Below are 27719 nucleotides of genomic sequence, written 5' to 3' on the forward strand. Positions count from 1 at the left end.
TCAGCCGCAGCGCGGCCTCCAGCGCCCGCGCGGTCTGCGCGGCCAACGAATGACCGGGGTGAGACGCGAGCTCCGGAGACGAAGGGGCGTGGTCGGGGCGTGCTAGGGGGCGTGGCCAAACCCGAGGTTATAAAAGGCACGCAGACACCGCCCCTCCCCTCAGTCAAGATGGCGGCGCTGAGGGCGGCGGGGGCGGCGCTGCTGCGGCCCCGGGCCGGGCCGGCCCCGGCCGTGCTGGGCTACCACAAGAAGGTGAGGGGCGAGCGTGACGCGGGGAGGGACGGGGGAGCGGGGTGACCCTCGCTGACGCCGTGTCTTGGCAGGTGGTGGATCACTACGAGAACCCGCGCAACGTCGGCTCCCTCGACCGCAATTCCAAGAACGTGGGTACCGGCCTGGTGGGCGCTCCGGCCTGCGGCGACGTCATGAAGCTGCAGGTGACCTTGGGGACCCGTTGGCACCTGGGTGGGGTCACACGGGGCTGTTGCCAGGGTTAAAGCTGCCCGTGTTCCCTCATGGGCTTCCCTCATGCCCGCCCTGCCCGTGTCCTGTGCCTGGGGCAGGGCCAGTCCCGCTCCCCGCGGGTCCGGCTGGGGGGACCTGGCTGAGCTGAACCGGGCACTGAAGTGTCCCCAAAATGCTCCCGCAGGTGGAAGTGGACGAGAACGGCAAGATTGTGGACGCTCGCTTCAAAACGTTCGGCTGTGGCTCAGCCATCGCCTCCAGCTCGCTGGCCACGGAGTGGGTCAAAGGGAAAACGGTGAGGGAGCTCCGGGAAGGCTGCAGGGCTTCCCATGTGCCTGTGTTCTCTGTTGGGATCATGGTGAAATGCTCTCCAGGGAGTCCCTGCACTGCTCTGTGCTATAGCAGTGACTGCCAGCACTGTCAGGGTTTCACTTATAGGGCAATAATTGTCTTTTTCACCAACCATCAGAGAATCATTAAGGTTGGAAAAGCCGTCTAAGAACATCAAGTCTGACTGTTCCCCTAGCACTGACAACTCCACCACTCACCATGTCCCCAAGTGTCACATCCACATGGAACAATTCCACCAGGAAATTTCTTTGTGTCTTATGCAATGAGCAAAACCAGGCTGATGGCAGAAATTTTAATTATAGAGAACTTTTAGATCATTTCTGCCAGCAGCAAACGCACCTCAGTGTTGTGATAGAAGATGAACAGACTTGAAACAGGCCAAGTGGGGACAGTGTGTGACACTGATACAAACAACAAACAACAGGGCCTTTGACCACCTCTGCCTGTGTTTCAGGTTGATGAAGCGCTGAAAATCAAGAACACAGATATTGCCAAGGAACTCTGCCTTCCCCCTGTCAAACTGCACTGCTCCAGTAAGTAAAAACCCTGCATCTCAGATACTCTGGAAACAGCACAGATGCTTCTGGATGCTGTTTTCCAAACAATTTCTGTACGACATTGTCCTTAAGAGAAAACATGTTCAGATTTCAGGGTTAATTCAAGAATTTTCAGAGCACTTCAATATTTTGGAGCCTGTGGCTCAGCAGACTGATAATAAACAATCAGATTCTGAATTCTGTTATTATCTGAAGTTAATTACATGAAATCAGCATTGTAGGAATTCAATATTTTAGGAATTCCATTCAGATTCTACTCCTAATACCAGTCTACGCTGCTGGTCTTGTTTGCTCCCTGCTGTCTGCTTTTGTTTTTACTTCATCTCTTCCCCTAAAAGCTCTTGAATTGTCCTTAAAATTCGTTGGTTTTTTTTGTTTTTGCTTTGCAGTGCTGGCTGAAGACGCCATCAAGGCCGCCTTGGCCGACTACAAACTGAAGCAGGATCCAAACAGAGAATCCGACAAAAAAGCCGACAAAAAAGCCGACAATGCCTGAACTGCCTGCGCAGCTTCCCCTCCTCACTCCCTCCTCACTCTGCAGTGCAATTCCCGAGCTGTTGTAGGACCCTGTGCACTACTCAAGCTGTAAGATACGCACAAGTTACGCACAACGTGTCCCTGTGGTGTCCAGGCACCCCCTAGTGCTCACCTGGATGGGGCTGCTGTCCCCTCGGGAATGCCGCGGGAAGACTCCGCTCCGGAGACCAAACCCCGCTGTCCGGTACTGCAAGGGCTGCACTTTTCATTTTTATTTTGGGAAGATGTCTAGTTTTGCCTAATATCTTATGGAATTTAGTGGGAAGTGTTGCCCTGGTTTGGATGCGTGTGTGAGAGATGTGGGGCCGTCCCTGGCTCCGGCTGTGTCAGGGTTGGTTTCGTAATCCGGGGGCAAATTCCTGCTCTTGGAATTCTGGGAACCTTTTGCTGGTGCCAAAGGGAAAAGTGATCAGGAAACACTGGTGGTTTCTGCTCCCATCCTGTCACCACTTAATTTTTGAAGCTCTTGTTTGAGGAACAGCCTGAATTTTAGGGTGTTTTCTCTCAGAATTTCAGTTCTTCACTCACCAGGTGCTCTCTTAGAGCTGTAAGTCCCCCAAGGGATTTACAAACCCCAAGGAAGAGGTTTGCAACTGGATGACCTTTAAGATCCCTTCATACCCCAACCATTCCCAGATTCTCTAAAGTACACCCTCAGACTGGAGCCCCAGTGGGGAATAGCAGAGCTGAGGGGGAGCTCCCAGAGTTCCTCTTTTCTGGAGGAGTATTTCCAAACCAAGCAGACAACACAGTGGCAGACTTCACTTTTTAACCTTCTAACCCCCCCACAAGACACATCACTTCCCATTTTTCATATTGAGGGTGTTGTTAAACATTTAAAACCACATTTAAAAAAGAAAATAATTGTCTCATCCTGCTCCATCCGGGCACAATAATTGTAATTTTTAACACAGGGTCACACGTTGCTGTGAGTTTGTCACTCACAAGGTCCCTCTTGTGGTTCCTCAGCTCCTGGCACCCTCCAGCAGTGAGGAATGTACCTCTCCCTCATGGAACCATCCTGCTATTTCCCAGTTTAAAAAAAATCAGAGAAGTTTCACCCACTCACATCTGCTTTGGGGCAAAACCAGCTCTTTGTGGTGGCACACGCTTCCCGAAGGAAGGCTGTCCTGAGGCAAGGACATCATGGGATAAAACACAGGGATTGCAGGAGGTTCAGGGGTACAGGGATGTGCTGCTTTTGAGGCAGAACAGCCTCACTCACCTGCCAGGTTTCCCTGCTGTCCCCACTGCAGCAGCTGCACCCCAGGGCTGTGGCTGAGTCCCCACAGCCCCTCCTCAGCCCCACAGCTGTGGGTACAAGATAAAGGTTTCCTGGAAGGGCACGTGATGTGCTGATGTGGGGATTGATAACACCCTGCCCAGGGCTCCACTGGCCCTGGAGTCCAATCCAGCTGTGTCCCTGGAGGAGCACAGGGACACAGGGACTGTCCCCTGGCCGCCCCACGGCTGAGACACACACGGGAGAGGAGCTGTGCGGAAGAAATGTTTATTTCTAGCTGAAGGGGTTCAGGAAGTGAGGCAAAAATCCAGCTGGGCTCTGGGGTGGAAGAAGGAAAGGAGGGTCCTTGTCCCTAAATCCTCATCTCTCTTTCCCTTGGTTGGTCTTGGGCAAAGCTGACCCGTGTCCTACAGACTTCCAGCCCTGGTCCCATCCCTTCTCTCAGAGGGACACAGCTCCCAGCCAGGAGCCCGGCACGGACCAGGCCGCTGCTGCTGATTAAAATAACATTTGGGAGGAAGCTGTTGGCACGGGGGGGGCAGAGCTGCAGCTGGGGGGAAGCACCCACCCAGTGCCTGGGGTGGGAGAAGCCCCTTGGGCAGCAGGAGCTGGGGCTGAGCGTTCCAGTGCTGGGGAAAGCCACCAGCTGGCAAATCCCCCCCATGAGCATCCCATCAGCACCAGGGTCGGGGGAGCTGGGAGGGAGCGGGATCTTCATCGGGGCTTCCTTGAGCCACCACGTACGTATGGAGCCTGATCCACCCTGTCCATCGTGTGTCCCAAGGCAGCAGCTCCTCAGGCTTGCCCGGGACCGTGTCCCTGCCTCAGATTCCAGAGGGAGCCTGGGAGCCATCCTGGGATACATCAGGGGTGCATCCTCCATCCTTGCTTCCTGCGCTCGCCCCTTCCTCTGCGCCCGGATTTTGGGCAGCGGGCTTGGGTTGCTCATCCCCCAACTTCTTCTTTCCTTCCTCCTCTTCCTCCTTCTCCTCCTCCTGCTGAGGGGAATTCTGCTCGCCCTGGGCCCCGTTGGCCAGCGGTGCCTTGTGGGGGGATTTGAGGTTCTGGGCAGCAGTCAGGATGTCGGCCTGGAGCTGCCGGCCACCGTCCAGCGGCTCCTCCGCGCCGGCCTCGAGGGCTTTGTCTGGCACCTCGCTGAAATCCCGTGCTCCCCCCGACTTGTCCCGCTCATCCACGTATTTCTTTTTGGGAAAGGAGGAGGGATAGTAGGCAGAGGCCTTGTGCTTCTGCCGGACGATGACAGCGGCGCAGATGATGAAGAGGAGGACGAAGGACAGCGAGCCCACCACCACCACCAGCAGCAGGTACTCCTTGAAGAAGTCCACCAGCCCGTCCAGCACGCCCGGCGCCGAGCTGTTGGTCACCGTGGTCCCCGGTGCTTCCCCCACGGTGGGGCTGATCCGGGGGGTCACGGGCTGGGCGGGCAGCGTGGCTGACGCCTCGTCCCCGTCCCCGCTGCCCGCCGTGTCCGGCAGCACCGGGCGGTGCCGGGGCGCTGCCGCCTCAGCCGGGGCCGCCACCAGCAGCACCAAGAGCAGCAACCACGTGCCCATGGCTGAGCCCATTCCCAGGATTCCTGCAGGAAACCTGTGGGATGCAGAGAGGTGAGGGACACGTTAATACCCCAACAGAGCGAGCCCCCCAAGCCAGCCCTCACCTGCCTGAATTTCTTTATGGAAGTGGAAAGGCAGCTCCGGTTTTCTTGCCCCGACAGAGCAGGGGGCTCTGTTTGTTTTCCAAGGGCACAGCTGGAGGCCAGCTGAGTGGGATTGCTCAAGGCTGGGGACCGGGGCTGCTGCCAGCGCCCGGCTCCAGACAACGGTCATTTGGCTGATTAGAGAATTCCTGAAAAATGGAGGTTTGCAGTGGAAACTTTGACACAGGCGACGCTACAAAGGGGCTGGGCCTGGTGCAAGAGGCATTTCCCAACCGCCGTCCCAGACCGTTAATTCCCAGCTGGAACACGGCTAAAAATAGTTTGGGGCAGGATTTCACCCTAGTGCCACCATGTGCTTGAGTGGAGCCGGGATGGGGTGTGGGACAAAGGGGCAGCCCCAGAGCTGGGGAGCAGGGAATGGGGTCCGAGCTGCCTGAGAGTTCCTGGGAAGGGGGGAAGCCTGGCTTTGTCCCTGTGCCGTGCTCCTCGCCCAGATGGGGCTGGATCTGCCCCATTCCACAGCCCACAGTGCGCTGCAGGACACGGGACACGCGCTTCCCAGCCCGGAGCGATGACCGGGGTGAGCCCCTGCCGGGCTCTGCACCCCACGGGATTTGGGATTTGGGACAGGGACGTGACCGTCTCCACCACGAGACATTCCCGAGGGATCCACGCGTGCCACGCCACGTAACGCCATCGAGCCATTCCCAGGGCTCTTCCCCTCCACACAGCTCCATGGGGAGGTCTCAGGAAACAGCTCCCCAGGTACATCAGCAGGGACCCCCCCATGACAATTCCCCAACCTCAGGCTCCCCAAATCCCAACCCACATCCCGTTTTCCCCCCAAACAAACCCAAGCCAGCAGCTTTACAGAACAAGAGGGACTCCAGCAGCAGGATTTGGCTTCCAGGCTCTCTCCTGGCTGCACAATCTGGTTTCCATTAATCCAGTGCAAAAAAACAGCAGCAGAGGTGGGAGGTGCCCTGACCCCCAACCCTCCTGGCTCCCCATAGGCACTGCTGTGGCTCTGGGGTCACAGCACTGACCAGCACCAGGAGAATGAAGGGTTTGAGGGGCTGAGATGAGGGCCTTCATCCTCCTCTCCACCCCAGACAGGGGCCCCTCAGCTGGAAAGGGGTCCCGGGATGGGGACGGCACCGATTCCCCGGCAGCCATCAGAGCTGAGGAGCAGCCGTGGCCACGCAGGGGCTGAGCAAAGCCCAAAGCAGCGCCAACAGCAGGGCCTGGCACCGCGGGCATTGCCAACCCTCCACCCCATCCCAATCCCATTCCAGCCCCTTCCTTGCCCACCCCCAGACCCACAGCTCCTTCCCAGCTCCGCTTTCCAACCGCTCCAGAAATTCAGGGTTTTGGTGTTGTCCAGACGCAGCACGCTCCGATTCCCGCCTGGGAATGCAGCCATGTGGCCGACTCCATCCCGTGTCCCGCCGTGGGGACCATGCCCTGCCCTCACTGCAGCACCCCTGGCTGTGGGACAGCCTGTGCCCTGCTCCGGAGCCCCCCGAAAATTGGGGAGCAGCTGGGCACATCCAGTGGGATCCTCACCTTGCCCGCGGCCGGCGGGAGGCAGCCGGGAAGACGGGATCTGTCCCACACACCTCGAGCCCCTTTCTGCAGCCTGCTGGGATGGAGCCTCCTCCTTCTCCCTCCTCTCCTCCTCCTTCTCCTCCTCCTCCTCCTGCGTCGCAGCCCGGGACCAGCTTGTTCTCATTACGGCCGGGATGGGGAGGGGGTGTGGGAGGCCAGGGAAAGGCAGGCAGCCCCCAGCCCCCTCCCAGATGAAATCCAGCTGGGGCTGGGGGTGTTTCCTGGCTTATCCCGTCAGCAAAGGAGCCACGGTGCCCCCCATCATCAAACCCCATCATCAAAAAGGGGCCACATTTTGGGGTGCAAGTGGCATGAGAGTCACACAGGGGGTTGTTTTTAATGTTGTTTTTATCCACGAAGGTGGGGGTAATGCACACCCGAGGGGGACAGTGAGAGATGTGAGCTCAGTGCCCTGGCATTATTGAGGCAGTGGGGCAAACATGGCTTGGGATCATCCCCGTAATTTCAGAAGAACATTTCCTAAAATCCCAGCCTAGAAATGCTCTGGCCTGGGCACCTCTGCCTTGGGGTGCAGGCAGGGACACAGGCAGGGGTCCCCCTGGTTCCCCAGACAAACACAGCAGCTGCTCAGCTCCCTCGGTCCTGGTCTCTAGTCTTGGGGTCTGCGGGCATCTCTTGAGCCCCCCCAATCTCTCTCTCCCCCTGCCCTGGTCCCCTCGGCCTGGCCTGAAGTTGCTCAAGAGGCTGCAGCCGCTGTGTGACCTCATGCCGTTGCTATTTTTCTCTGGGGACCTGCCAGACCCCCCAAAAAGCCGTGGCCAGCGCCTGGGGGCCGTGACCCCCGCGGGGTGAGGGGCCGGGATTCTGTCCCCTCGGCCGGAGTGGGGCTGGCGCCGCTGGGGTTTCTCCGGCGTCGCCGCCGCTCCCCGAAATAAAGGCTCCGTCCGTCTGGCTGCCCCGGCGGCTCCCTGCAGCTGCTCGGGCGGCTTTTCCCGGCCTTAAGTGCTCAGTGATGAAATCTTAGAGGGGAAGGGGGAAAGGCGAGGGGAGGCCGGGGGCGAGGAGTTCCAGCAGCATCCGGCCCTGCTCCTGCAGCCCAGGTGGGGATGGGGCTGAGTTCCCCCCACGCACCCAGTGATGCCGGAGTTGGGCTCAATTTCCTTGTCCAGCGTCTCCATTCCACCCTGCCCAGGGGCTGCATCCCACATTGTCCAGAGTCCCCATTGCCACTGATCCAAGAGCCCCATCCCACCCCAGCCAGGATCCCCATCCTGCTTCGCCCAGAGTCTCCATCCCTCCTTGTCCAGGATCTACATCCCACCCTTGCTGCCCGCGCTTCCCACCCTTCATTGCTCACACTCCTCATCCCTCCCTGCCCAGCGTCCCCACCCTCGCAGCCGGGATCCCCGGCCCAGTTCCCGGTGCCAGCTCCCACCATCCCATTACGATGCCGTTTTTGCCTGCAGCGGGCGCGGGCCCGGCCCCTCCGAGCTGGGCAGGGCCGGGACCGCCCGGTCCCGCCGTGTAATTTGGGGCAGCAGGAACGCGCGGCCGCGCAGGGCTGGGCTCGGCGGCACAGCCCGCCCGGGGAACCGGCAATTTGAGGCATTGCAGCCTTGCTCTGCTTCTAATTTGCTTCTCCGGGCTGCGCTTTGCTGTGCCAGCAAAATACCCGGAGGGCACCCGTCCTGCAGAGCTGCACGGGGCGCGTGGAGCTCCATGTGCGGCGTGGGATTGTCCCCCTCCACAGCCCGGTGCCACCCCCAGCCCCCTGTCATCCACCACAGCCCGGTGCCACCCATGGCCTCCTGTCACCCACCACGGCTCGGTGCCACCCATGGCCTCCTGTCACCCACCACAGCCCAGTGCCACCCCCGGCCCCCTGTCACCCACCACGGCCCAGTGCCACCCATGGCCTCCTGTCCCCCTTCACAGCCCAGTGCCACCCATGGCCTCCTGTCACCCACCACGGCCCGGTGCCACCCATGGCCTCCTGTCACCCTCCACAGCCCAGTGCCACCCATGGCCTCCTGTCACCCACCACAGCCCGGTGCCACCCATGGCCTCCTGTCACCCTCCACAGCCCGGTGCCACCCATGGCCTCCTGTCACCCTCCACAGCCCGGTGCCATTCCCGACCCCCTGTCACCCCCCATGGCCCGGTGCCACCTCCGGCCCCCTGTCACCCTTCACAGCCCGGTGCTGCTCCCAGCCCCCTGTCACCCACCACGGCCTGGTGCCACCCCCGGCCCCCTGTCACCCACCACAGCCCGGTGTCACCCTCGGTCCGCTGTCACCTACCATGGCCCGGTGCCACCCATGGCCTCCTGTCACCCTTCACAGCCCGGTGCCACCCATGGCCTCCTGTCACCCACCACAGCCCGGTGTCACCCTCGGTCCGCTGTCACCCATCATAGCCCGGTGCCACCCCACCACACCCTGCCCTGAGGATCCTGCTGTGACACCGCACAGGCTTCCCATGAATTCCTGTGCCGTGAGGCAGGCGATGGCAGCCCGACAGGAGCTGCTGACTGCGCCAAATAGGGCGATTCCCGGCTCCCTCAGTGGAGGAAAGTTTCTCCTCGCTGGGCTCCTGCTGGAGAGCAGCCGGCACAGGGCCGGGAGAACGGGAGCAATCCCTCGGATCTGCCCCCATCCTATTCTTCAGGACACACCCACCTCATCCTCAGCGGGGGCAGAGGCTGGATGAGCTGCTGTGGGGTGAATCCAGAGGATGGGAGCATCCATCCCTCTTCCCCCATGGCTGCTTTGGCTGGCGGGGGGACACAGTGGGACAGAGCAGGGTGGCATCAGCAAGGAGCCCACGGCCAGGGTGTCCTGCATGGGGACCGGCCATGGCCACCAGCTGCGGGTCCCCTGGCCCGGCTGACTCACCCATAAACATTTACATTCACAGCCAGAGCGGGGCTGTGCAGCTGCCAGGATCCAGATGGAAAATATCCCAAGCTCAGGGTGAATGTAAACAGGCAGCAGGGCTGGGATGCAGGTGAATGACCACGCTGGCAATTCCTCCTGGATAACCAGCCCAGAGCGGCCTTCAAGGAGGCTGCAAGCTTGGGGATGTGGGGAAGGGGATATGGGGATGTGGGAGTGGGGATGTGGGAATGGGGATGCTGAATCCGGAGGGGCAGGGGTGAGGATGGAGAGATGGGGACATTGAAGCTGGTCACAGCAGGAATGGGGATGTGGGGATGTGGGGATGAGGAGCCTGGGTGGAGCAAAATGGAAAAATGGGGACATTGAGCCTGGCAGGACAAGGAGAGTCCCGGGCTATTTTCACTCCCCCAAGGAAGGGATCAGTTGGTGGCCTGAGGGGTGACTGACACCTGCCTGAGCGAGTGAAACGCTGGGACCTTTGCTGGCCTCTCATGGATTTGCTCTCCCCATCCCTCCCAGTCCCAGCTGGACGATGCCGAGCCCCTGCGGCCACCGTTCCCCCCGACGCCGAGCACCTGACAGGCAGCGGCGGCCCCGGAGGCGTCCCCGCCTCGCTGCAGCGACCGCAGGCAGGAACACGTTGTGCCACGAGCGCACCCGTCCTGTCCCTGTCCCCGTCCCCCCCGTTTCCGCCCCGTCCCCCCCGCCCTTCCAGCTCCCACGAGGCCGAGCAGGAGGTCCCGGGGGCTGCGGTCCCATCCCCAAGGTCCCGGGCTCTGGTCCCTGCCTGGCCGCGGGTTTCATTTCTGCTCCCCCAGGGGCTTGAGGGGGAGGATGGAGAAGCGAAATTTTGGCAGCAGGATGTGGGCAGGCGGCGGGGCCGGGAGGGGGCTGGCGGGTCCCTGCCAGGAAGAGACCACCATGTCCGGGTAACTCTTTAATGGGATGGGTGGGACTCGAAGGCTGAACTGGCCGCGGGGGAGCAGCTCTGTCACACTGGTCCAAGCTAAAACACCGGGGGACAGGGGCGCCCGCCCTGCCCGCGGCTCCAACGGGGATGGCCGCAGCGCTGCGGGATGCAGGAGCCATCCCTGGGGCTCAGGAGTGCTCCGGCAGGAAGCTGCTGAGAGTCAGGTTGTCTCCATCGGCCTCGGAGCTGCCGTCAGGCAGCAGCAGCTTGTGCCGCCGGGCGGGGACAGGACGGGGGCCGGCGGCCGCCTCGGCGTCGGGCAGCAGCGAGGAGATACAAACCATCTCGGTGCGGCTGAAGCGGCGCTCCCCCGTCCGCGCCCGCCGCCACAGCAGCGTCCCCAGCACCCCCGTGCTCACCAGGAAGGTGGCGGCCACCAGCCCCAGCAGCAGGATGGCCAGCAGGCACTTGCTCATCACCCCGCTGGGCTCCCAGGGCACCGCGGTGCCCACCGGCGTCGTGTCCCAAGTGGCCGGGAGGGTCGATGCAGGCGGAGCTCCGGGTTTCTTGGGTTTCCTGTAGCCCGTGCTGGTGAGGACAAAGGCTGGGCGGGCTGTTGAGCGTGGCCCCGTGGAGGAGTCGCTGTCCAGGCCATCGGTCACTGTGTCCTCCTCGATGAGTGCCGTGAGCCAGCTGGGGGTGGTGGTGGGGATGCTCTTTTGGGCTGCTGCTGGTGTGCCAGGCTCTGAGCCTGGCAGCAGCAGATCGGGAGCAGGGGAATCAGTCTCATCCATGGGATCAGCTGTGGTTGGCACCACGGGTGCCCGGCTGGCCTCAGTGCTGGGAGCTGCTGGTGGGGCAGAGCTCGGGAGCAGATCAGGATCAGGGGGATCTGTCTCATCCATGGGATCGGCTGTGGTGGGCATCCGGACCAGACTGGTGGTGGCACTGGGCACTGCTGGTGCCACAGAGTCCTCCAGTAAGTCGGGTTTAGGGGAATCTGTCTCATCCATAGGCTCGGCTGTGGTGGACACTGCAAGCACCTGGGGCAGGCTGGTGTTGGTGCCGGGTACTGGTGCTGCAGAGCTCAGGAGCAGCTCAGGCTCAGGGGAATCATCCATGGGATCGGCTGTGGTTGGCACCTGGAGCAGGCTGGCCTTGGTGCTGGGTGCTGGCACAGAGACACCATTGCTCTTGTCTCTGCTGATCGTTGCGGTGGCACCGGGCTCCTGCCCACTGTCATCCCTCTTCCCACGGGAGAGGGGCAGGGGCTTGGCCTCCCCCCAGACCCACTGCCCGCCCCAGGGCAGCCCTGGCTCCAGCAGCTCAGCCCCACACGCCCACAGGGGGCTCAGCACCAGCAGCACCAGCAGGGCCCGGCCCAGCGCCATGGGACCTGCAGGGGACAGAGAGGACAGGTGACATCGGGGTCCCGCTCCCTGCGGGAGAATGCTGAACCCCAATGTGGGATCACACTCCAACCGAGGATCCTCCTTTCCCCTTCAGGTTTGGGGGATGGAGGAGGCACCCAGTATCCTGCCACAGCCCCCACCTGCGGGAGCTCAGCCCGGCTCTGCTCCAGGAGCAAGTTTGGATGAGGAAGTTGAGTGTCTGGAAATGGGAAATCAGCCGTGATGGAGGTGGCTGCTGCGGGACGGGGCAGTTGCAGGATGAGTCTCCGTGTGGAAATGAAAGCACAGGGATGTCACCCTCATTCTGACAGACACCCCCTGCCAGGGTGCCTGTCCCCCCTCCCACCCTCCGGGCTGGCACAGGCCTCCAGGGCTGAGGCCACCATGAGCCTGTGTCTCTGTGCTGGAGCAGGAGAGGCAAATCCAGCCCAAACTCACCCCAAATCCCCCTGTTCCATCACCAATCCTCCCCCAGCTCCCTTGGCAGCCCCGGTGGGTGGCAGCCACCGAGGTCCCCGAGGACCCGCACCCACCAGCATCCAGACACGGCTGAATGCTCCGAGCATCCCCGGGAGGCTCCCACACCCCCAAAGCACCCAGACCCCCAGGGACCAGCACGGAGCGTGGCACCCTCAGGAACCCTGAGCATCCCCTTTGCACCCGGAGCATCCCCGGGGCCGAGCCGCGATCCAGCCCCTTCCCAGCAGGGCTCACCTGTGCTGATGGGCGCGGTGGGATCCCAACTGCAGGAATCACCGGCGAGGGCTGGCACGGAGGGGCGGGGGCAGCCTTATCACCGGCACCCGCGGGGCGTCGTGGGCCACCCCCCGCCTGCACCTCCGTCCGGGCGGGGAAGGGAGGGAGCGCGGAAAAGCGGCTGCGGTTTCGAGCCCGCGGAGGGAAGGACGTCACGCCGAGAGCGGGGCCAGCGAGGGCTGGGGGCTGCGGGCACCCCCGGGGAGGGTGGCAGGGTGTGGGCTGCACGCCACAAAGGGGCTTCCTCGGAGGGCTCGGCCTCACCGGAGCAGCTGCGCGCCGGGGCTCGCGTCGCTCCGAAAGCAGAAGTGACGGCAAACCTGGTGCCAGGGCTGCCACCCCCGCGGGCACGGTGTGGGCATGGCCAGGGAGGGGGCCAGGGTGCCCTGAGATACCTCAGGGTATCGGAAACGAGGTGGAGGAGGGTGAGGGCCTGACTTGATGCTTTGCACGGCCCTTGCGCAGGGCTCCTTCTCTCTGCACCATCCCCGGGATGCTCGGAGGGGCTCTCGGGAGGGGCTGCCTGGTATTGTCCTGGGTGTTGTCCCGGCCTCGTGGCATTGGCACGACAGGAAACCCCCCGCCCCAACCGCAGGCTCGGGCGGGAGGCGCAGCCGCAGCCGCAGGAAGGTGCTGCAAGAGGCACATCCGCAGGAACGGGCTCGGGGTGTCAACAACCCCCCGCCCTCGGAAACCCCGGCCCGTCCCCGCTCCGAAACACCTGGCCAGGGGGCTGGAAAAGGGAGGAAAAGGGGCTCAGGATGTGGGATGAGCATCCCTGGGATGGATCCATGGTGCCCGGGGAGCACTGATTCTCTGGGAGCATCCCTGCCCGGCTTTGGGGCGGCGCCGGGGTCAGGGTGTTCGGGCGGCGGTTGTGCAACATCCCCTGAAATGCCTCAGCCCTGAGAAAACTCAAACCTGGGTGGAGTAAGAGATGCTGTTTCCAGCCCGTGCTCTGTGTCATTTCAGACTTCCTGCAGCCTGGAAACAAATTTCACCTGGGGAAGAGCAGAATGAGCCCCCCAGCTCCAGGGTAGCTCCCAAGCAGGGCTGTTCCTTCCTGGGAACACATCACCCCCCTCCACCCCGAGATCCCATCACATCCCACACCCAGCCAAGCTCTTGGGCTCATCACTGGGAATCACCAGGAGGATTCCATGGGTGACACCAGGAATGGGCCCTGGCTCTCCTGGGACAAGAGCAGAAGGTCCTTAAGGACCCCGTCATCCACAGTCCCCCACTGAAGCGTCCATCATCCCATATCCCAGTTATCAATCACACCTGGAATGCCGAGAGCCAAAGGAAAAGCCAAGCAGAGGCAGTTTATAATCAATGACTTTTATCTTTTGAAAATGGAAGCAAATATTTGGACAGATACTCTGGCCGCTCTATAAGAGCGCGTCTTTCCGGACTGGGCTGGTTCTCTCCCGGGATATCACGGCTACAAAAAGCTTCAGGCACTGACTCCGGTTGAGCCTGGCGAGGCATCAGTTCATTTAAATAAAATACAGGCTAGGAACTAAAATCTCCCACACCCCCACCCCCGGGCACCTCAATCCAGCGGCTCCCAAAACTGATTTCCCTCCAATGTTAGGAACAAACCCGAGGTCCCCGAGCACACAACCCTGAAGTCACACGTACAAATCAACACAGAAATCACCACTGTGGGGAGAACAACCTTCGGGTTTGGGATCCAAAAGAAAAAAAAAAAAAAACCATAAAAATACACATCTCAGGCATTTACTGCAATACAGAAACATCACCAAACAGCCAAAGAACCTGGAGCAGCCGGATTGTGGATCCACGGGCACAGGGCAGGGGATGCCACTTGTCCCTAAAACACAGAAATCCCACTTTTCTGAAGCTTTCCTGCTCTGCAATCCCACCACATCCTCTGTCTCCTCCATCCCGTCCTCGTGCCTCTCCAGCTACGTCCCCTCTACGGCCGATTCTGCCTCCACACACACATCCCTCCACAACAGGGAATCCTTAACCTGGAATTCTGAACATGCAAACACTGGGAAAAATGGAAAATCAGGGAATTCCTAGCTAAACTAATGGAAAATAAAAAAAAAAATCAATCACTTCAGCCTGAATGAGGGACTCGTGTCCACTGGGATGCTCCGGGTGGGAGCACACGGAGCTGCCACAGGGACAGAGCCCAGCTGGGATAGGGATCCAGAGCTCTCAGACACCTGATGGTCTCTGCCCACCTTTGGATTCAGGATGGGTTATCAGCACTCCCTGGCACTGCAGGGATGGGCTGTGCCAGGAATGGCAGCACCAATCCCGCCTGGCACAGCTCTGTGGGGTGTCCTGGATCCCATTCCCAGCACAAGGACACAGCCTGGGAGCAGGGAGCCAGCCTGCCCCATCATCCCTGACAGCTCCTCCACAGGGCAGAGCCTGCCTGGGCACAGCTTGGCTGAGCTGAGCTCCCATGGGATTCCAGGAGGAGCTCGCCAGCCTAGAGCACTCACAGGGCCTCTCCCTGCAGGATCCCAAAGGAGCTGTGTGAGAAACCAGCTCTCCAAAGTGGGATCAAATCCACCCTCCCAGTCCCTTCTGCTCTGAAGGGTTGGGAGTGCAGAGGGGGGGTTTGGGGTTGGATCTGATCTGGGAACAAATCCTTTCCTGCATGGAAGGGTGGGAGGCAGGAATGGGAATGATGGACAGGAGAAAACAAATGATAAAAAAGTAACAACAGAGGCATTTTGTTTGTGGAGAATTATCATGGAAAAATCACTTTTCTGCTGCTAATGCTGCTTTGGAAGCACAGAAAATTCCTATTATCAGCACTGGTGGGAAGGGCTGATGGATTCCAAAAGCTCCTTAAAATCCATGAGCTCAGGAGTGTTGGGGGGCAAGAACAAGGATTTACAGCAATGAGTGCTGGCATCCCACAGCTCACCTGGAACTCCATGCTCCATGGATAAAAACATTCCTGCATGGAAGTCACTTCTGCCTTGAAATGGAAATAAAAATGAGCAAGTAAAACAGGTGAGTTTGGTCATGGAGACAAACCTTGGGATTGTAGGAAAATGGGAACATGGTGCTGGCTTAAAACTTCAGTAGGAAATAAATCCCCTCATTCAGAATGATATATTTGTATTTTTCTGTCAGCCAACAGGGCTGGGGACATGTTGTGGAGCAGGAAAGGCAGCTGGTCCCATCTCCAAGGGGATTCCACAGGGAAGAGAAAAAGGAAGGGAACCCACCTGATTGTTCCAAATGGAGGATTTATACAAAATAGCTTCAGCTTTGTTCTCTGCACAGTGTAAACACCCCCCCCACACCCCCTGTCCCTTGGAATGGAAACACAAATACTGCAAAAGTGGCAAATAAGAAAAATAAAAGCGATTTTTTTTTCTATTTTTTGGCAACTCTAAAAAAAAAAAAAAAGTTTAAGAACAATGTGGCGTTGGTCCCTAAATCTAGAAAAAGATATTTGGGCATAACATTGGAAGTCAAGAATGGATTCGTTTTTCAAGGATTCATAATAACATCTGGGAAAAAAAACCCAAAAAAAACCCCTGTAAAAGTAGCACTTCTTGTTTTTGACACAGTCACAGAAATTCATCGGAACATTGGGAAACGAAAAAGATCTTTCACTAAAAAGCTTGGCTTGAAATCATCGGCTCTCTTGACGTGGATTTAGGAGAACAGGAAAGCTCGTACTGGAATGCTGCAGGCTGCTGCTGGCTGAACTGGGAGCTGGGATGTGCCTGGGCTGGGCCCCGTCAGTCCGCGATCTTGGCCATCTGCTGCTCCAGCTTGGAGATGCGCTCGTCCTGGCTGGAGATCGTGTCCTTGATGGATTTCAGCTCCTTCAAAATCTCGTCCAATTTGGCGTCGTTTTGCTGGAAGATCAGAAGGGATGAGTTGGGAGAGCTCTGGGGTTCTCCAAGGAAAGGGCTCCTCCCAGTGGGATTGTTGGAGGGATGAGGGTGTGACAGACTCTGGAGCAGCTGGGATGCTCAGGGCATGGAGCAGCATCTCCAGCAGCCCCCATCCAGGAGCAGTACCTGCTCTTCAAGCCATACTTTCCTCTCTGTCCCAAAGGACAGGGATTAGTGGTGAACAAGGTGCTGGTGCTGGGTTAGGGTTGGACTTGGGGATCTTGAATTAGGGTTGGACTGGGGGATCTTGAGTTAGGGTTGGACTGGGGGATCTTGAAAATCTTTTCAAACATTTAGTGGTTCTGTGATTTAGAAAAAGCAATTTCAAGTAATCTTCCATATCTACAGAAGCATTAGAGTCACAGAATCATGGAATATCCCAAGTTGGGAAGGACCCACAGGGATCAACGAGTCCAACTCCTGGCCCTGTCCAGGACACCCCAACAATCCCAGGCTGTCCCCTCCAAATGCTCCTGGAGCTCTGGCAGCCTTGGGGCTGTGACATCTCATGGGGAGCCTGGTCAGTGCCTCAGCACCCTCTGATATCCAACCTAACCTTCCCCTGGCAGAGCTCCAGCCATGCCCACAGGTCCTGTCACTGGTCCCACCCTGGCATTCCCACCTGAAGCCATCACCCCCACAATTCCTGGAGTTTACTCACGGAGTTTGAGGCATCCGCTGCTTTCTTTGGAGCGTTTATGAGATCACTCTTCTTGTTCCCAGCAGGTTTGTTGTCCAGTATGTTCTTCTTGACCACCTTGAGATCCCTGTTTTTGCCTGGAATGTACCCGTGCTTCAAGGAGATGAGGAGAGGATCAGCGTTCTTCCCCTCAAACCACTCCTCTGCTTCCAGAGCTGCTTCTGGGCCGGCTGTGTCTGGGTACAGGTCATCCTGGAAGAGGTCAGACTGCAAGGCAGGAGACATGGATCAGTCAGGAGCTCTGGGAGGCAGGAGCTTGCTCCAAAGCCTGGCCCCAGGGCAGTGCTCACCTTGCGCGGAACCGTCATGATGATGGGCTCACACTTCCTCTCGTGGAGCTTGAAGAACCTGGTGGAAAAGGAGAGGTGGGGCAGGGAGTGAGGATCAGGGAGATGGAGGAGATGGGAAAGGAGCAACCCCAAGGAACCACAGAAATCCCTGGGACCATCAAGTCCAACCATTCTCCCTGCCAACGCCACCATAACCCACGTCCCCAAGTGCTGTTAAATCCCTCCTGGATGGGGACCCCACCCCTGCCCTGGGCAGCCCCTTCCAATGCCTGACCCTGCTTTCCATGAAGAAATTGTTCCTAATATTTGAGGACATTTCCCTTTGTCCTATCACTTGTTTCCTGGGAGAAGAGATGGCTCATGTTCCCAGCCAGTGGTTCCCTCCTGGAGCCACTACAGTGACATCCTGAGATGTCTCCTGCCCTTCCCAGGTTTTCTGATCCATGGCTGCCCTGTGCTCATTGCTCTGCTGCTTTAACCACTCCTGAAATCCCCAGCCCCAGCTCCCAGCCCTGGGATGAGCTCTCCTCACCTGGCAATCTCACACTTGTTGACATCAAGGCCCCTCTTTGGCATGAACCCCATGCCCCTCTGCGGCTCTTTGCTGCTGAAGGTGTTGAGGTAGTGAACGTACGGGGACTCATCCGTGATCTCGAAGTAGCGGATGCTGCTGTCACCCTGCAAGGAACCCCAGGAGAAGCTGCAGCACCTGTGTTCCCTGTGCCCACACTGCTGCTCCCATTTCCTTCCAGGAATGCTGCCATGGACAGCTCACAGCTGTTTTTGAAGCCCTCCACGATCTGAGTCCATCAACTGAACAATTCCTCCAAGTCCTGTTCCAAACACTGTGGGACAGGGATTGAGCTCTGCTTCCAGGCTGGGAGTGGCCTCTTCCTCACCTCTTGTGGAAAAACCTCCTGCCACAATCAGGCAGAAAGGCTAGAAACCAGTTTATCCTTAATTCCAAGCAACTCCACCACACTGCTGTCTCTGAAACTGCAGGAGGGTTGGCAGATGGAAACCAAGTGTTCCTCATCAGCTGCTACAAAGATGGGATTTATGAACGTACTTGTATGGATCTTCCTTTGTAATTCCTTGCTCATCTTGGCTTGGGCTCCTATTTGTAGGAGTCCATCACATGTGGGCACCAAATTCCTACAAATTACTTTTAGAAAGGAGCACCTAATTCCAGTTTTCTATTCTTCAACCCCGTAAAATTACAGAGAGTCACCACATGCTCCAGCATCTCCAAGGACAACACCCAAAATGCACCTTCCTCCCATACCAGTGTAAAATCATCCAGTTCAACAGCAGCAAGAAATGTTTAGGCAACAGTGTGGGACTTGTTGCATTAGGAGCAGCTTTACCTAATCCATCTCCAAGAAACTTCCAGGTCCTTCCCAGGTTCTGCAGTGAGGATCAAACCCATTCCAGAGCAGCCTGGTCTCTCTGCAGCCCCACATTCACTGCAGCACTGATATTTTGGAGAACATTTCACAGGCCCCACTCCCTCCAGGTGCCTCCAAAGCCTCTCCTTACCTTCCCACACAGGTAAATGATGTTGGTGTCTGGGTCGTAGAAGGGCAGCAGGACCCCGTTGCTGGTGTCCATCTCGTGAAGGGCTATTGGCTCCTCCATGTTTTTCTGGAAATAAAAATGCCAGGAATGTTAATAAAGACTGGAAAAGCTTCTGTTCATAGAGGGAGGGTCTAAATTATTAACACTCTGCAGGCAGTGAGCTCCCAGCGGTGTCTGCACCACCCAGAAGGATCCGTGTGTTACAACAAATGCTGGGAATGTTCATGAACTGATTCATTCCCCAAGGGCATTTTAATCACTAAATTAAATAAAAACAGGAGCCAGGAAAATTCACCAAGTCAAGGGAAATATGTGACACAGTGAGTTAGTGTCAGTAGGATGGATGATGGGACAGAGCCTCCTTCCCTGGGGACACTCAGAAGCCACCTGGACACAATCCAGGTGGTCCCTTCCACCCTGAACCCTCCTGGGATTGCTGCTGGCCTGCTCTCCACAATGCACAGAGAGAAGTGACCTTCCCACAGCCCCTCTGCTCCCTGTGCATCTTCCCAGGCACTTCCAACCTGCAGCTCCTGCTCAGTTCCTTCACTGAGTGACCACACAGCCAAAATCATGGAAGCAGGAGCAGGCAGCAGATGGAGTGGGAATAACCTCAAGTATATAAACTATGAATTTAGGAAGGAATTCTTCCCTTTGAGGGTGGTGAAGCCCTGAAGAAGAAGGCCCCAGAGAAGCTGTGGCTGCTCCATCCCAAGGCCAGTTTGGACGGGGCTGGGCTCGTGGAAAGTGTCCCTGCCCATGGATTGGAACGGGGTTTGCTTTAATGCCCCATCCAACCCAACCCATCCCACGATTCCATGGCTGCAGGGCTGGGTTGGCAGGAGCAGGGCAGGGATGTGAGGAGCCCAGGGCTCCGGGCTGGGCTCGTACCGGGTTCCACAGGGCCAGCTGCCGCTCGCTCATGCGGCTGAAGCCGGTGGTGAAGATGTTCCCGTCTGCCAGGAAAATGGCTCGCATGGGCCGGGCTCCCTCGTGGGTTTTCTCCTTCTCCTGGAAGAGAGGAGCAGGTCAGGATCAGCAGTGAACAGAAAAACCCTTGGAGTGGTGGCTCCTCTCTGGACACACTGCTCCTCCAACATCCAGCTCTCCTCCTCCCCTGCTGCCTGAGGGAAGAGCCCAAACACTGAGCCACGGGAGAAGGGGACATTCCTGGCTCATTCCAGCTTTGCCAATCGGCCTCTTGCAAGGAAAACCTCTTTGTAAGCTACAACTAAAGCTCTGCCTTGCATGCACAACTCTGGAACTGTAATTATACAAAAGGATTAGATGTGGAATTACACTCCTGCAGGTTTAAAACTGAGCCCTAAAATCCCAGTTCAAACACTAATCCCAATAAACCCAGACAAATCCTCCAACTCCTACTATTCCTCCTGTAATTTCTGAAGAAAGCGACTGAACGTGGTGTGTAAAACCCACATATTTCTGCCATATTTACTTCACTCCCTGCTGGAGTGAATCCAGTTGTCTCTTTAACGATTAAGCAAACTTACAGCAACAATTTCTTGTTTCCTGGGGTCAATAACTCGGACTTTTTTGTCTTTGGAAGCTGTGCAGATGAGGCTGCCATTGCGATTCCAGCTCACGTTGTAGATCATGTCCACGTGCATGTCATCCAGGTTGATGAGGGCTTCTCCTGTTCCCACATTCCAGATGATGATGGCATTATCACAGCCTAAAATGGAAACAACAGCTCCAGTCACAGAACTGGGGGACACAGGGGCAAAGCCAGAGGTGTGGAACGAGGGATAAACCCCCTGCAGCTCCAAAGGTTTTTTTGGGGAAGCCAAAATGCAGACTGGGAGCTCAGGAGGGATTTTTAGCAATGGAAAACACCCAGCTGATCCAACAATCCAGCTGAAAGGACTCAATTCTTTCCTTGGGACCCAACCCATGGAAGTCTCAGATGGTACCAATGGATAATGAATTATCCAATTTATTTCCATAATTATGTGACTGATTTTTAGTGGTCAAAAGAATCTCATACCATGGACTGTACCAGCCAAGGAGACAATTTGGAAAAAGCTGACCATGAGAGCTTGTGGGAGGAACAGCTGGACTCTGGGATACTTTGCAGGGAATCAAAAGAAAAGAGAAACACTTGGGCCTGTTCTAAAAGTATATGAGAACAGGGATGTAGGGAATGCAGATGTCAATTGTTCTTGCAGATCAAATAAAGTCTGGAACAACTTTCATACTCCAATTCCAGACAATTCCTTGGTGCTTATCCCTGTAAACTGAAGATGAAAAAGGCTGAGATACAGAGGGGGCTGTGAGCCACGTGCTACTGCCACAGGTCTTGTGATTCCCAGGGATCTGAGCAGCTGGGAGAGGGAAGAAGGAAAAGCTGGAGAGGAAGGAAGGCAGGGAGAGGAGCTGCTGCCCATTCCTGTGCTCCTACCTGCGCTGAGCAGCACGTTCCGCGCCGTCGGGTGCCAGGCCACGATGCCAACTCTCTTGGAATGCCCTTCTAGCACCACCACGGGCTCTGTCAGGGACAGGGTGAGCCCATTCTCGGGTATCTGCCACACCTGGGAGGGACAGGAAAGCAAAGGAAAGCTGCTCAGGCAAGGGCAGCCCCTCTGGAGAGCTTGGCTGCTTCCCGCGTCCCGCAGCCGCCAGAGCTGTCACCTCTTGTGTAAACAGGGAGGGAATCAGAGAGGGAATCAGAGAGGGAATCAGGGAGGGAATCAGAGAGGGAATCAGGGAGGGAATCAGGGAGGGAATCAGGGAGGGAATCAGGGAGGGAATCAATCACTCCCAGCTGTCAATAAACCCTTGGCTGATCCATGAGGAACATCCTTCCTCACTCATGCACCAGCACAAACCCACAGCTCCTCACGGTGCAAGCCCTGTATTTCCATGTGCACAGACCCACTCTGCTCCTGCTCCCCAGGGAGTCTGGAAAATCTCCCCTGCAGCTCCAATTCCATGGGAACAAGCTGCTGTCTTTCCAAACTATGCCTGAACCTCACAGGGATGATGCTGCAGCTCTACCACTGCCTACTTTTGATTACTTTAGGAACACCAGCAATTCATTTTCCTGTTAGATTCAAGATTCTTCCTGATCCCATTTAATCAGGAAAGAAGAAGCCAGAGCAGCCCAAATCAGCACTGCCTGTTCACTTCTTGCCTGGTTACACAACCCTTCTGTTGCAAACTTCCTCAGGGAAGGGCCACCAGGAGCAGGAACAGCCCCCCAAGGATGCCAGAGCACTGGAATTCCAGCAGGAGGGAGGTGGCTTTTGCAGCTGGCAGCGACCAGGGGTGGGACAGACAAACCCATCACCCCAAAGCCCCAGGGCAGGATCAGCCCCACCAAAACTATTCCTGCAATTCAGCACTGGACAATCATCTTGGAGTTGAATTTGACCTACATAGAGCGTATTAAAAAATGCCATGGAATTCAGGGAGAGCTCCTCGGGGAGCAGTTGGAGCTGCTGTAGGTAGGTGGCAGCATTAGAGCATGTTTGCTTTGCTTCCCATTGTTTGCTTTTCCTGGAGCTGGGAGAATGGGGCTGGCCAGCCCCTGCCCACGATGCCCAGCAAGCTGTGGGATGTGAGGGAGTGGATTTAGGAAGTGAGGCAGACTGAGATGGACACGTGGATTTCTGTGCTAATCCCATTTTTTCCCTTCTCAAAGGAATGACTGGCTCGGGAAAAAAACCCAGCAAGATGCTGAGATTCTCAGTAGGTACCAGCTCACCTCTAAATAACCCAAAATTGATTTAGTTTTTCGTGGACACAGCTCCCATCCTTCCCAGCACCCTCAGGCTCCCAGGAGGAATGACCACAATGGGAACACTTCCCCAGGAGAGGATTCCACTGCAAGGGGTGAAAATGGTCACAGCCCCAAGGCTGCCAGAGCTCCAGAGCCTTTGGACAAGGCTCTCAGGCACAGACTGGGATTGTTGGGGTTGTCTGTGCAGGGCCAGGATCAAACCAGGTTCACAGGGAAATTACAGAACTTTGGATGCAGGACTTACCCTGCCAAGGGGGAGGACTCAGTTCTGTGCTGCACCATCTCAGCCAGGAAGGATCCTGAGATCCCTCTGAGCAAGTGCAAAGGAGCCAGAAAACTCCAGGATCAAATTTAAACATAAGACAGCAAGTGCAGGGGGTGGGAATGGAAAGGGAGGCAAAATCCCAGTGGTTTTTTATTTTTTTAAAAAGGGTTTTTTTAAAAAGCCTCTGGAGGACAAATGGAATTTTCTGTCAGGTAAAGCCCTGGTAGCTGGGAGCAGCTGCAGAGCACTGCAATCCTGGGCAGATTTCAGACTACTGACCCAACAATCCTGCCTGCTCTTCCCAAAAAGAATAAAAAAACAAATGTGGAAGGTCAGGGCATGGTCCCAGCTGGCCCAGCCCCTCGTTCCTGCACAGGGTGGGGGTCTGGCCTCAGCCTGGGATCAAATCAGGTTCACAGGGAAATTACAGAATTTTGGATGCAGAACTTACCCTGCTGAGAGGGAGGACTCAGGATGACTCCAAGGAAACCTTAAATTGCTGCAGGGTTGCCTGGGCTTTAGGAAGGGTTTGTCAGCTCTCCCTCCCGTGGGTGTCTGAGTGTTTTTTGGGGGGGTTTGATGTTATCAAGGCTGTTTGTTTGTGCAGGAGGAAGTGGAGTGGTGGCACAGCTGAGGGAGAGGTTTGGGGCTGCAGGAAGGGCAGGAGGGGGAGGTTTTGCACAAACAGCACGTGAGAAAGAAAACAAAGCAAACTTTTCTTTCACCCCCTTTAAAGAGAAGCAAAACCAGCCTCCTCTGGCTCTGCACAAGTTGAAAAGAAGATTAAATCCATGTCTATAAAAAACATTGCTTCCTGCATCAGACATATCAATTTTTATCACTTTAAATAAGGAAGCAACTGAATTTGAGGCCTGGATTTATCCATGGCCCTGCAGGAAGAGGCTCTTGGTGCATCATTTCTGCAGGGTGAGACCTTCTCATTCTCCCTGTCCTGGTTGGTGGCTCAGGTCACTGCCAGGGCTCTCTTTGATTTTTAAAGGAATTTTCTCCATCACATGAGCTCTGCTCTGGCCTTTCCACACAAATTCCTTAAAATCCACCTTCTGATGAAGAAAATTTTCCATATCTGAGCAAGGGCCTCGATACCATCTAGAAATCTTTATCCACGAAAACATTTTCCAGCTGAACAAAAAGCCTGCAGTACATCAAAGCCATTCAGCACAACATCAAGCAGGAATATTTAAGTAATTCCTCATTTGCTGGCACAAGGAAACAATTCCTCCAAGGGAAGAGGCCACAGAAGGTATTTGCAAGGAAGTCTTTGGAGAGGGATCCAGGTCCTCTCTTTCCCAGTCCCCTCTCCAATGCTGTCTGGTATTCCTAACACCAAACCTGTTGAAGGTTTATGGACAGCTTTTGTAAAAATCCAGGAATTTCTTTAGAGGAAAAGGTTTCTGGCTTTGGATAGGGCCAAGTGAAGCTTCCTTGTGCCACAGGGGGGCTGCAGAGTTATGGCTGCAGGGAACCAGCCCTGTCCACCTGGAGACAGTGGTTTGCACCTCAAATCCATGTTCTCTCCCTTAATACCATCCTAAATCTGTGTTCTATCCCTCAATACCATCCCAAATCCGTATTCTATCCCTCAACACCATCCCAAATCCATATTCTATCCCTCAACACCATCCCAAATCCATGCTCTCTCCCTCACACAGCCCCAAATCTATGTTCCTTCTCTCAATTCCACATTCTCCCCCTCAATACCATCCCAAATCCACATTTTCTCCCTCACACCATCCCAAATCCACACTCTCTCCCTCAATACACGTCTGGCTGACGTAGCTGAGATTTCTTATGGCAGAGGGTGAGATCCTAAATCCCTGAGTGCCAGGGCACAGATGGTCTTTAAGAACAAACTCTTTTCTCCAGCAGCTGGAGTTGCACAGAATCCCCCACGTCACTTTTTGTGTCTCCCCCCGGCAGAGCTCAGAGCCCGTGAGCAGCCACGTGTCCTGTAAAGCTCCCTGGGTTTATTCTGCTCAGGAATCAGAACCCAAACCCTTTCTCCAGGAAAGAAGGACACTGAAGTGTCCATGCCAGGCCAGAAAAGCGATTAAAGTTGGGAAAGTTCATTAGCTCACTCCCAAAAGTCCAAGCCAGGGGTGCTCTTCACACACCAGTGCAGTTCCCAGCTGTCCTGAATGACTTGGGATCCATCATCTCCCCATTGCAAACCTCCAGCATCTCCCAAACCCTGCACATCCCTGATCCTGGGAGTGCAGCAAGGACTCACCTTTTTCCCCTTCCACTCCAGACAGGTCACATCAAACACAAAACCCCAGAGAGCTCCACCCTGCTCCACCCTCCTTCCCACAGGTTCCTGCCTCCAGGGATGGATGGGAAGCTCATCCCCACCTTGGGATGTGTGGAGAAGCCCCAGAGACCAGCAGGAGGTGCAGATTCCTGCAGTTTGTGTCCCCATCAGGACGGTGTGAGGGACAGAGTGGATTTGGGATGGTGTGAGGGAGAGAGCTTGTCCACTTGGACAACTTGTAACTGAACTCTGTCAGTTCTTCTCCACAGTTCAGTCCCTCTGGAGCCTCCCAACATATTTCTCATTGCACTTGGATTACAGACTTATTTTGCCTCCAAGGAGGCAGCTCTGGCCCTTCACTGATGCTCACATTTCAGAAACATTCCCCATGTGCAGCCCTTCTGCATTCTGGTTGGAGAAACATTCCTGCATCCTTCCAAAGCTCAGTTCCAGCCCAGTAGTGAGAGTTGCTAACATAGAAGTTGTTGTTTTGTTTAATATTAAATATAGCCCATTTTGTTAACATGTTTCAGCTTCCAAGACTCAGAGATCACAGGCAAGAGCTGTCCCAGGAAAAGCCTCTTGGGATGAATCCCCTCCCAAACATTTTAACGATGAACAGAAGCAAAGGAATTTATCTGACATGATCTATAATAAGATTTCAATATAACATTCAGCCTACAGCATTTCTAAATATGGCCAAAGATCCCTGGAGTTATTTGGCATTATTTCATCTTCCAAGGATTTTCTTTCACTGATTCTGCTGTGTTTGCATACGTGGGATTCCACATCCGTCACGGAGCGAGCCCGGCTGGGCCATCCCTGACTTAAAACAGGTCTCAATCCAAGGTTGGCAGGTGCAGAATTTGTGAAATTATTATTTTTTTACTTATTTATTAAAAAAAGACCTTTTGACACCTGCTCAAAACTTGGAGATACAGGAAAAATTTCACTTCCTTAAATCAAGGGTTGAAGGAATCTTGGAACCTTCCAACCCTGGATCCCTGGGCTCCTCACATCCATGCCCTGCTCCTACCAATGAGCTGGGCTCATTCCCTTCCAATCCCTTCCTTCTCCCAGCACACACCTCTACATCCATTGGGATATTTGAGGTAAGGAACCACTTGTCTTCTCAAAGCTCAACAAATCAGAACACCTCACCATAGACTGACACTCTCATTCCTCTTCCCAAACAGCAAACAAATGCCCAGGGGAAGGAAAAATGGAAAAAAATTCTTCCCTGTGAGAGTGATGAGGCCCTGGCACAGGTTGGATGTGTCCAAGGCCAGGTTGGACAGGGCTTGGAGCAACCTGGTCTATGGAAAGTGTCCCTGCCCATGGCAGGGGTTGGAATGGGATGAGCTTTAAGGTCCTTCCAACCCAAACCCTTCCACGACGACTCTGCCCTCACCTCACCTTGGAACAGAAGGTTCCTGGAGACACCTCCAGGAATTCCAGTGTCCTTAGGAGCAGGAGCTGCAGCAGGAGCAAAGCCCACCCCAGAAGGGACACTCACCATGACAGTGCAGTCCTCGGAGCCGCTGGCGATGACCTGGTCATTGTGGGGACACCAATCGATGTCCAGCACCGGCCCCGTGTGGCCACACACTGTGGGGTAGGACTTGTCAATCCTGCCTGTCTGGAGGGAAGAAGAAGAAAGAGAGCTGTGATATCCTGAAGGAAGGTGCTTCCCAACCCTCTGTTTGCTTTTTCATATCCACAGTTCCATGAGATTTGAACTCACGGACCAGCAGAGGAACAGACCAGCAGCTCCTCTCCAGCATCAATGAGCTGGAGACTCCCCATGGAGCACAGGAAAGGGTTCAGAGATGCAGCACAGCAGGGCTGTGATCCCACATCTCAGCACATGCTGCCACACCATCCCTTTTTCCACCCCAGCTTTCTGGGAAGAGCAAAGCTCTGGTTTCATCTGCTTCCCAATGGAGATGGCTGAAGACAACCAAGCTAAAAATGTCATTGGAGGGCGTTGCTGGTCACTGAATTGACCAGGTCTGCTTGGTTTCTTAAAACAGAAAGATCTTGCTTGGATGGGATGATTTTAGGATGCAGTTGAGCAGAGGAAAGTATTGTTTTGAAGAATAAAAGCTGCCAAAATGGACTGTGGCAGCCACACCTGCCTCTCCATGGCCAGAGGACCGAGGCCACCAATGCCAAGCTCCCTACAGGGATAACATTCCCAAGAAAAGGAGCTCATGAGCCACTTAAACCTGAACTGGCACAAATCCAGTGATGCTGAAACACCAATTCTGCCCCTGGACCTACATTTTGCTGAGGAGCCCCTGAAGCACCTGATGCCACAAAGAAGGAAAAGGAAAATCACTCTCATCATCCTTCTCTCTCTTGGCCACAAGGGAAGCAATATTTACAATACTGAAGATGCACAGCAGCAACAGCAGGGTGAGGAGGAAACTCCTCCACAGCCACAGCCACAGCCCTGGTCCTGCTCCATGGGGTTTTGTTTCCAGGGAATGACCTTTTCATGATGAGTGATGGGAGAAGAGACACAGCAGGGAGAGGTCTGGGATGGGGTCGTCTTCTTTTGTGTTTAAACATGCA

At 55.9% G+C, this 27719-nt stretch overlaps 4 protein-coding genes across 5 annotated transcripts in view; 1 reads left to right on the forward strand and 3 right to left on the reverse strand.

Annotated features, from left to right (window-relative positions):
- Positions 1–96: 96 nt before the first annotated feature.
- Positions 97–2175, forward strand: ISCU (iron-sulfur cluster assembly enzyme). Its single transcript, XM_071445204.1, has 5 exons — positions 97–252; positions 324–437; positions 650–760; positions 1271–1349; positions 1763–2175. The coding sequence occupies exons 1-5, from the start codon at positions 169–171 to the stop codon at positions 1867–1869; spliced, it is 495 nt and encodes a 164-aa protein (XP_071301305.1). The 5' UTR covers positions 97–168; the 3' UTR covers positions 1870–2175.
- Positions 2176–3404: 1229 nt separating this feature from the next.
- TMEM119 (transmembrane protein 119) lies at positions 3405–7778 on the reverse strand. The gene is made up of 2 exons (XM_071445203.1): positions 6398–7778; positions 3405–4761 (listed from the first exon to the last, which is right to left on the reverse strand). Exons 1-2 carry the CDS (start codon positions 6715–6717, stop codon positions 3978–3980), a joined length of 1104 nt encoding a protein of 367 aa, XP_071301304.1. The 5' UTR covers positions 6718–7778; the 3' UTR covers positions 3405–3977.
- A 2443-nt stretch (positions 7779–10221) lies between these two features.
- SELPLG (selectin P ligand) lies at positions 10222–13274 on the reverse strand. Its single transcript, XM_071445201.1, has 2 exons — positions 12334–13274; positions 10222–11603 (listed from the first exon to the last, which is right to left on the reverse strand). Exon 2 carries the CDS (start codon positions 11596–11598, stop codon positions 10396–10398), a length of 1203 nt encoding a protein of 400 aa, XP_071301302.1. The 5' UTR covers positions 11599–11603; positions 12334–13274; the 3' UTR covers positions 10222–10395.
- A 426-nt stretch (positions 13275–13700) lies between these two features.
- The window catches only part of CORO1C (coronin 1C), a 47938-nt gene continuing 33919 nt past the window's right edge, over positions 13701–27719 (reverse strand). For both annotated transcript variants that reach the window (XM_071445195.1, XM_071445197.1), the window contains exons 3-11: positions 26659–26781; positions 21265–21394; positions 20357–20538; positions 19737–19856; positions 18807–18911; positions 17800–17945; positions 17268–17325; positions 16939–17184; positions 13701–16238 (exon numbers count right to left, since the gene is read on the reverse strand). In XM_071445195.1, coding sequence (XP_071301296.1) covers positions 16119–16238; positions 16939–17184; positions 17268–17325; positions 17800–17945; positions 18807–18911; positions 19737–19856; positions 20357–20538; positions 21265–21394; positions 26659–26781 — 1230 coding nt within the window. In that variant the 3' untranslated portion in view covers positions 13701–16118. The remainder of the gene's footprint in view (positions 16239–16938; positions 17185–17267; positions 17326–17799; positions 17946–18806; positions 18912–19736; positions 19857–20356; positions 20539–21264; positions 21395–26658; positions 26782–27719) is intronic.

The sequence above is a fragment of the Agelaius tricolor genome, unplaced genomic scaffold (assembly GCF_023055355.1).
Source record: "Agelaius tricolor isolate 1412-34295 unplaced genomic scaffold, bAgeTri1.0.p SCAF_20, whole genome shotgun sequence".
NCBI classification, from domain to species: domain Eukaryota; kingdom Metazoa; phylum Chordata; class Aves; order Passeriformes; family Icteridae; genus Agelaius; species Agelaius tricolor.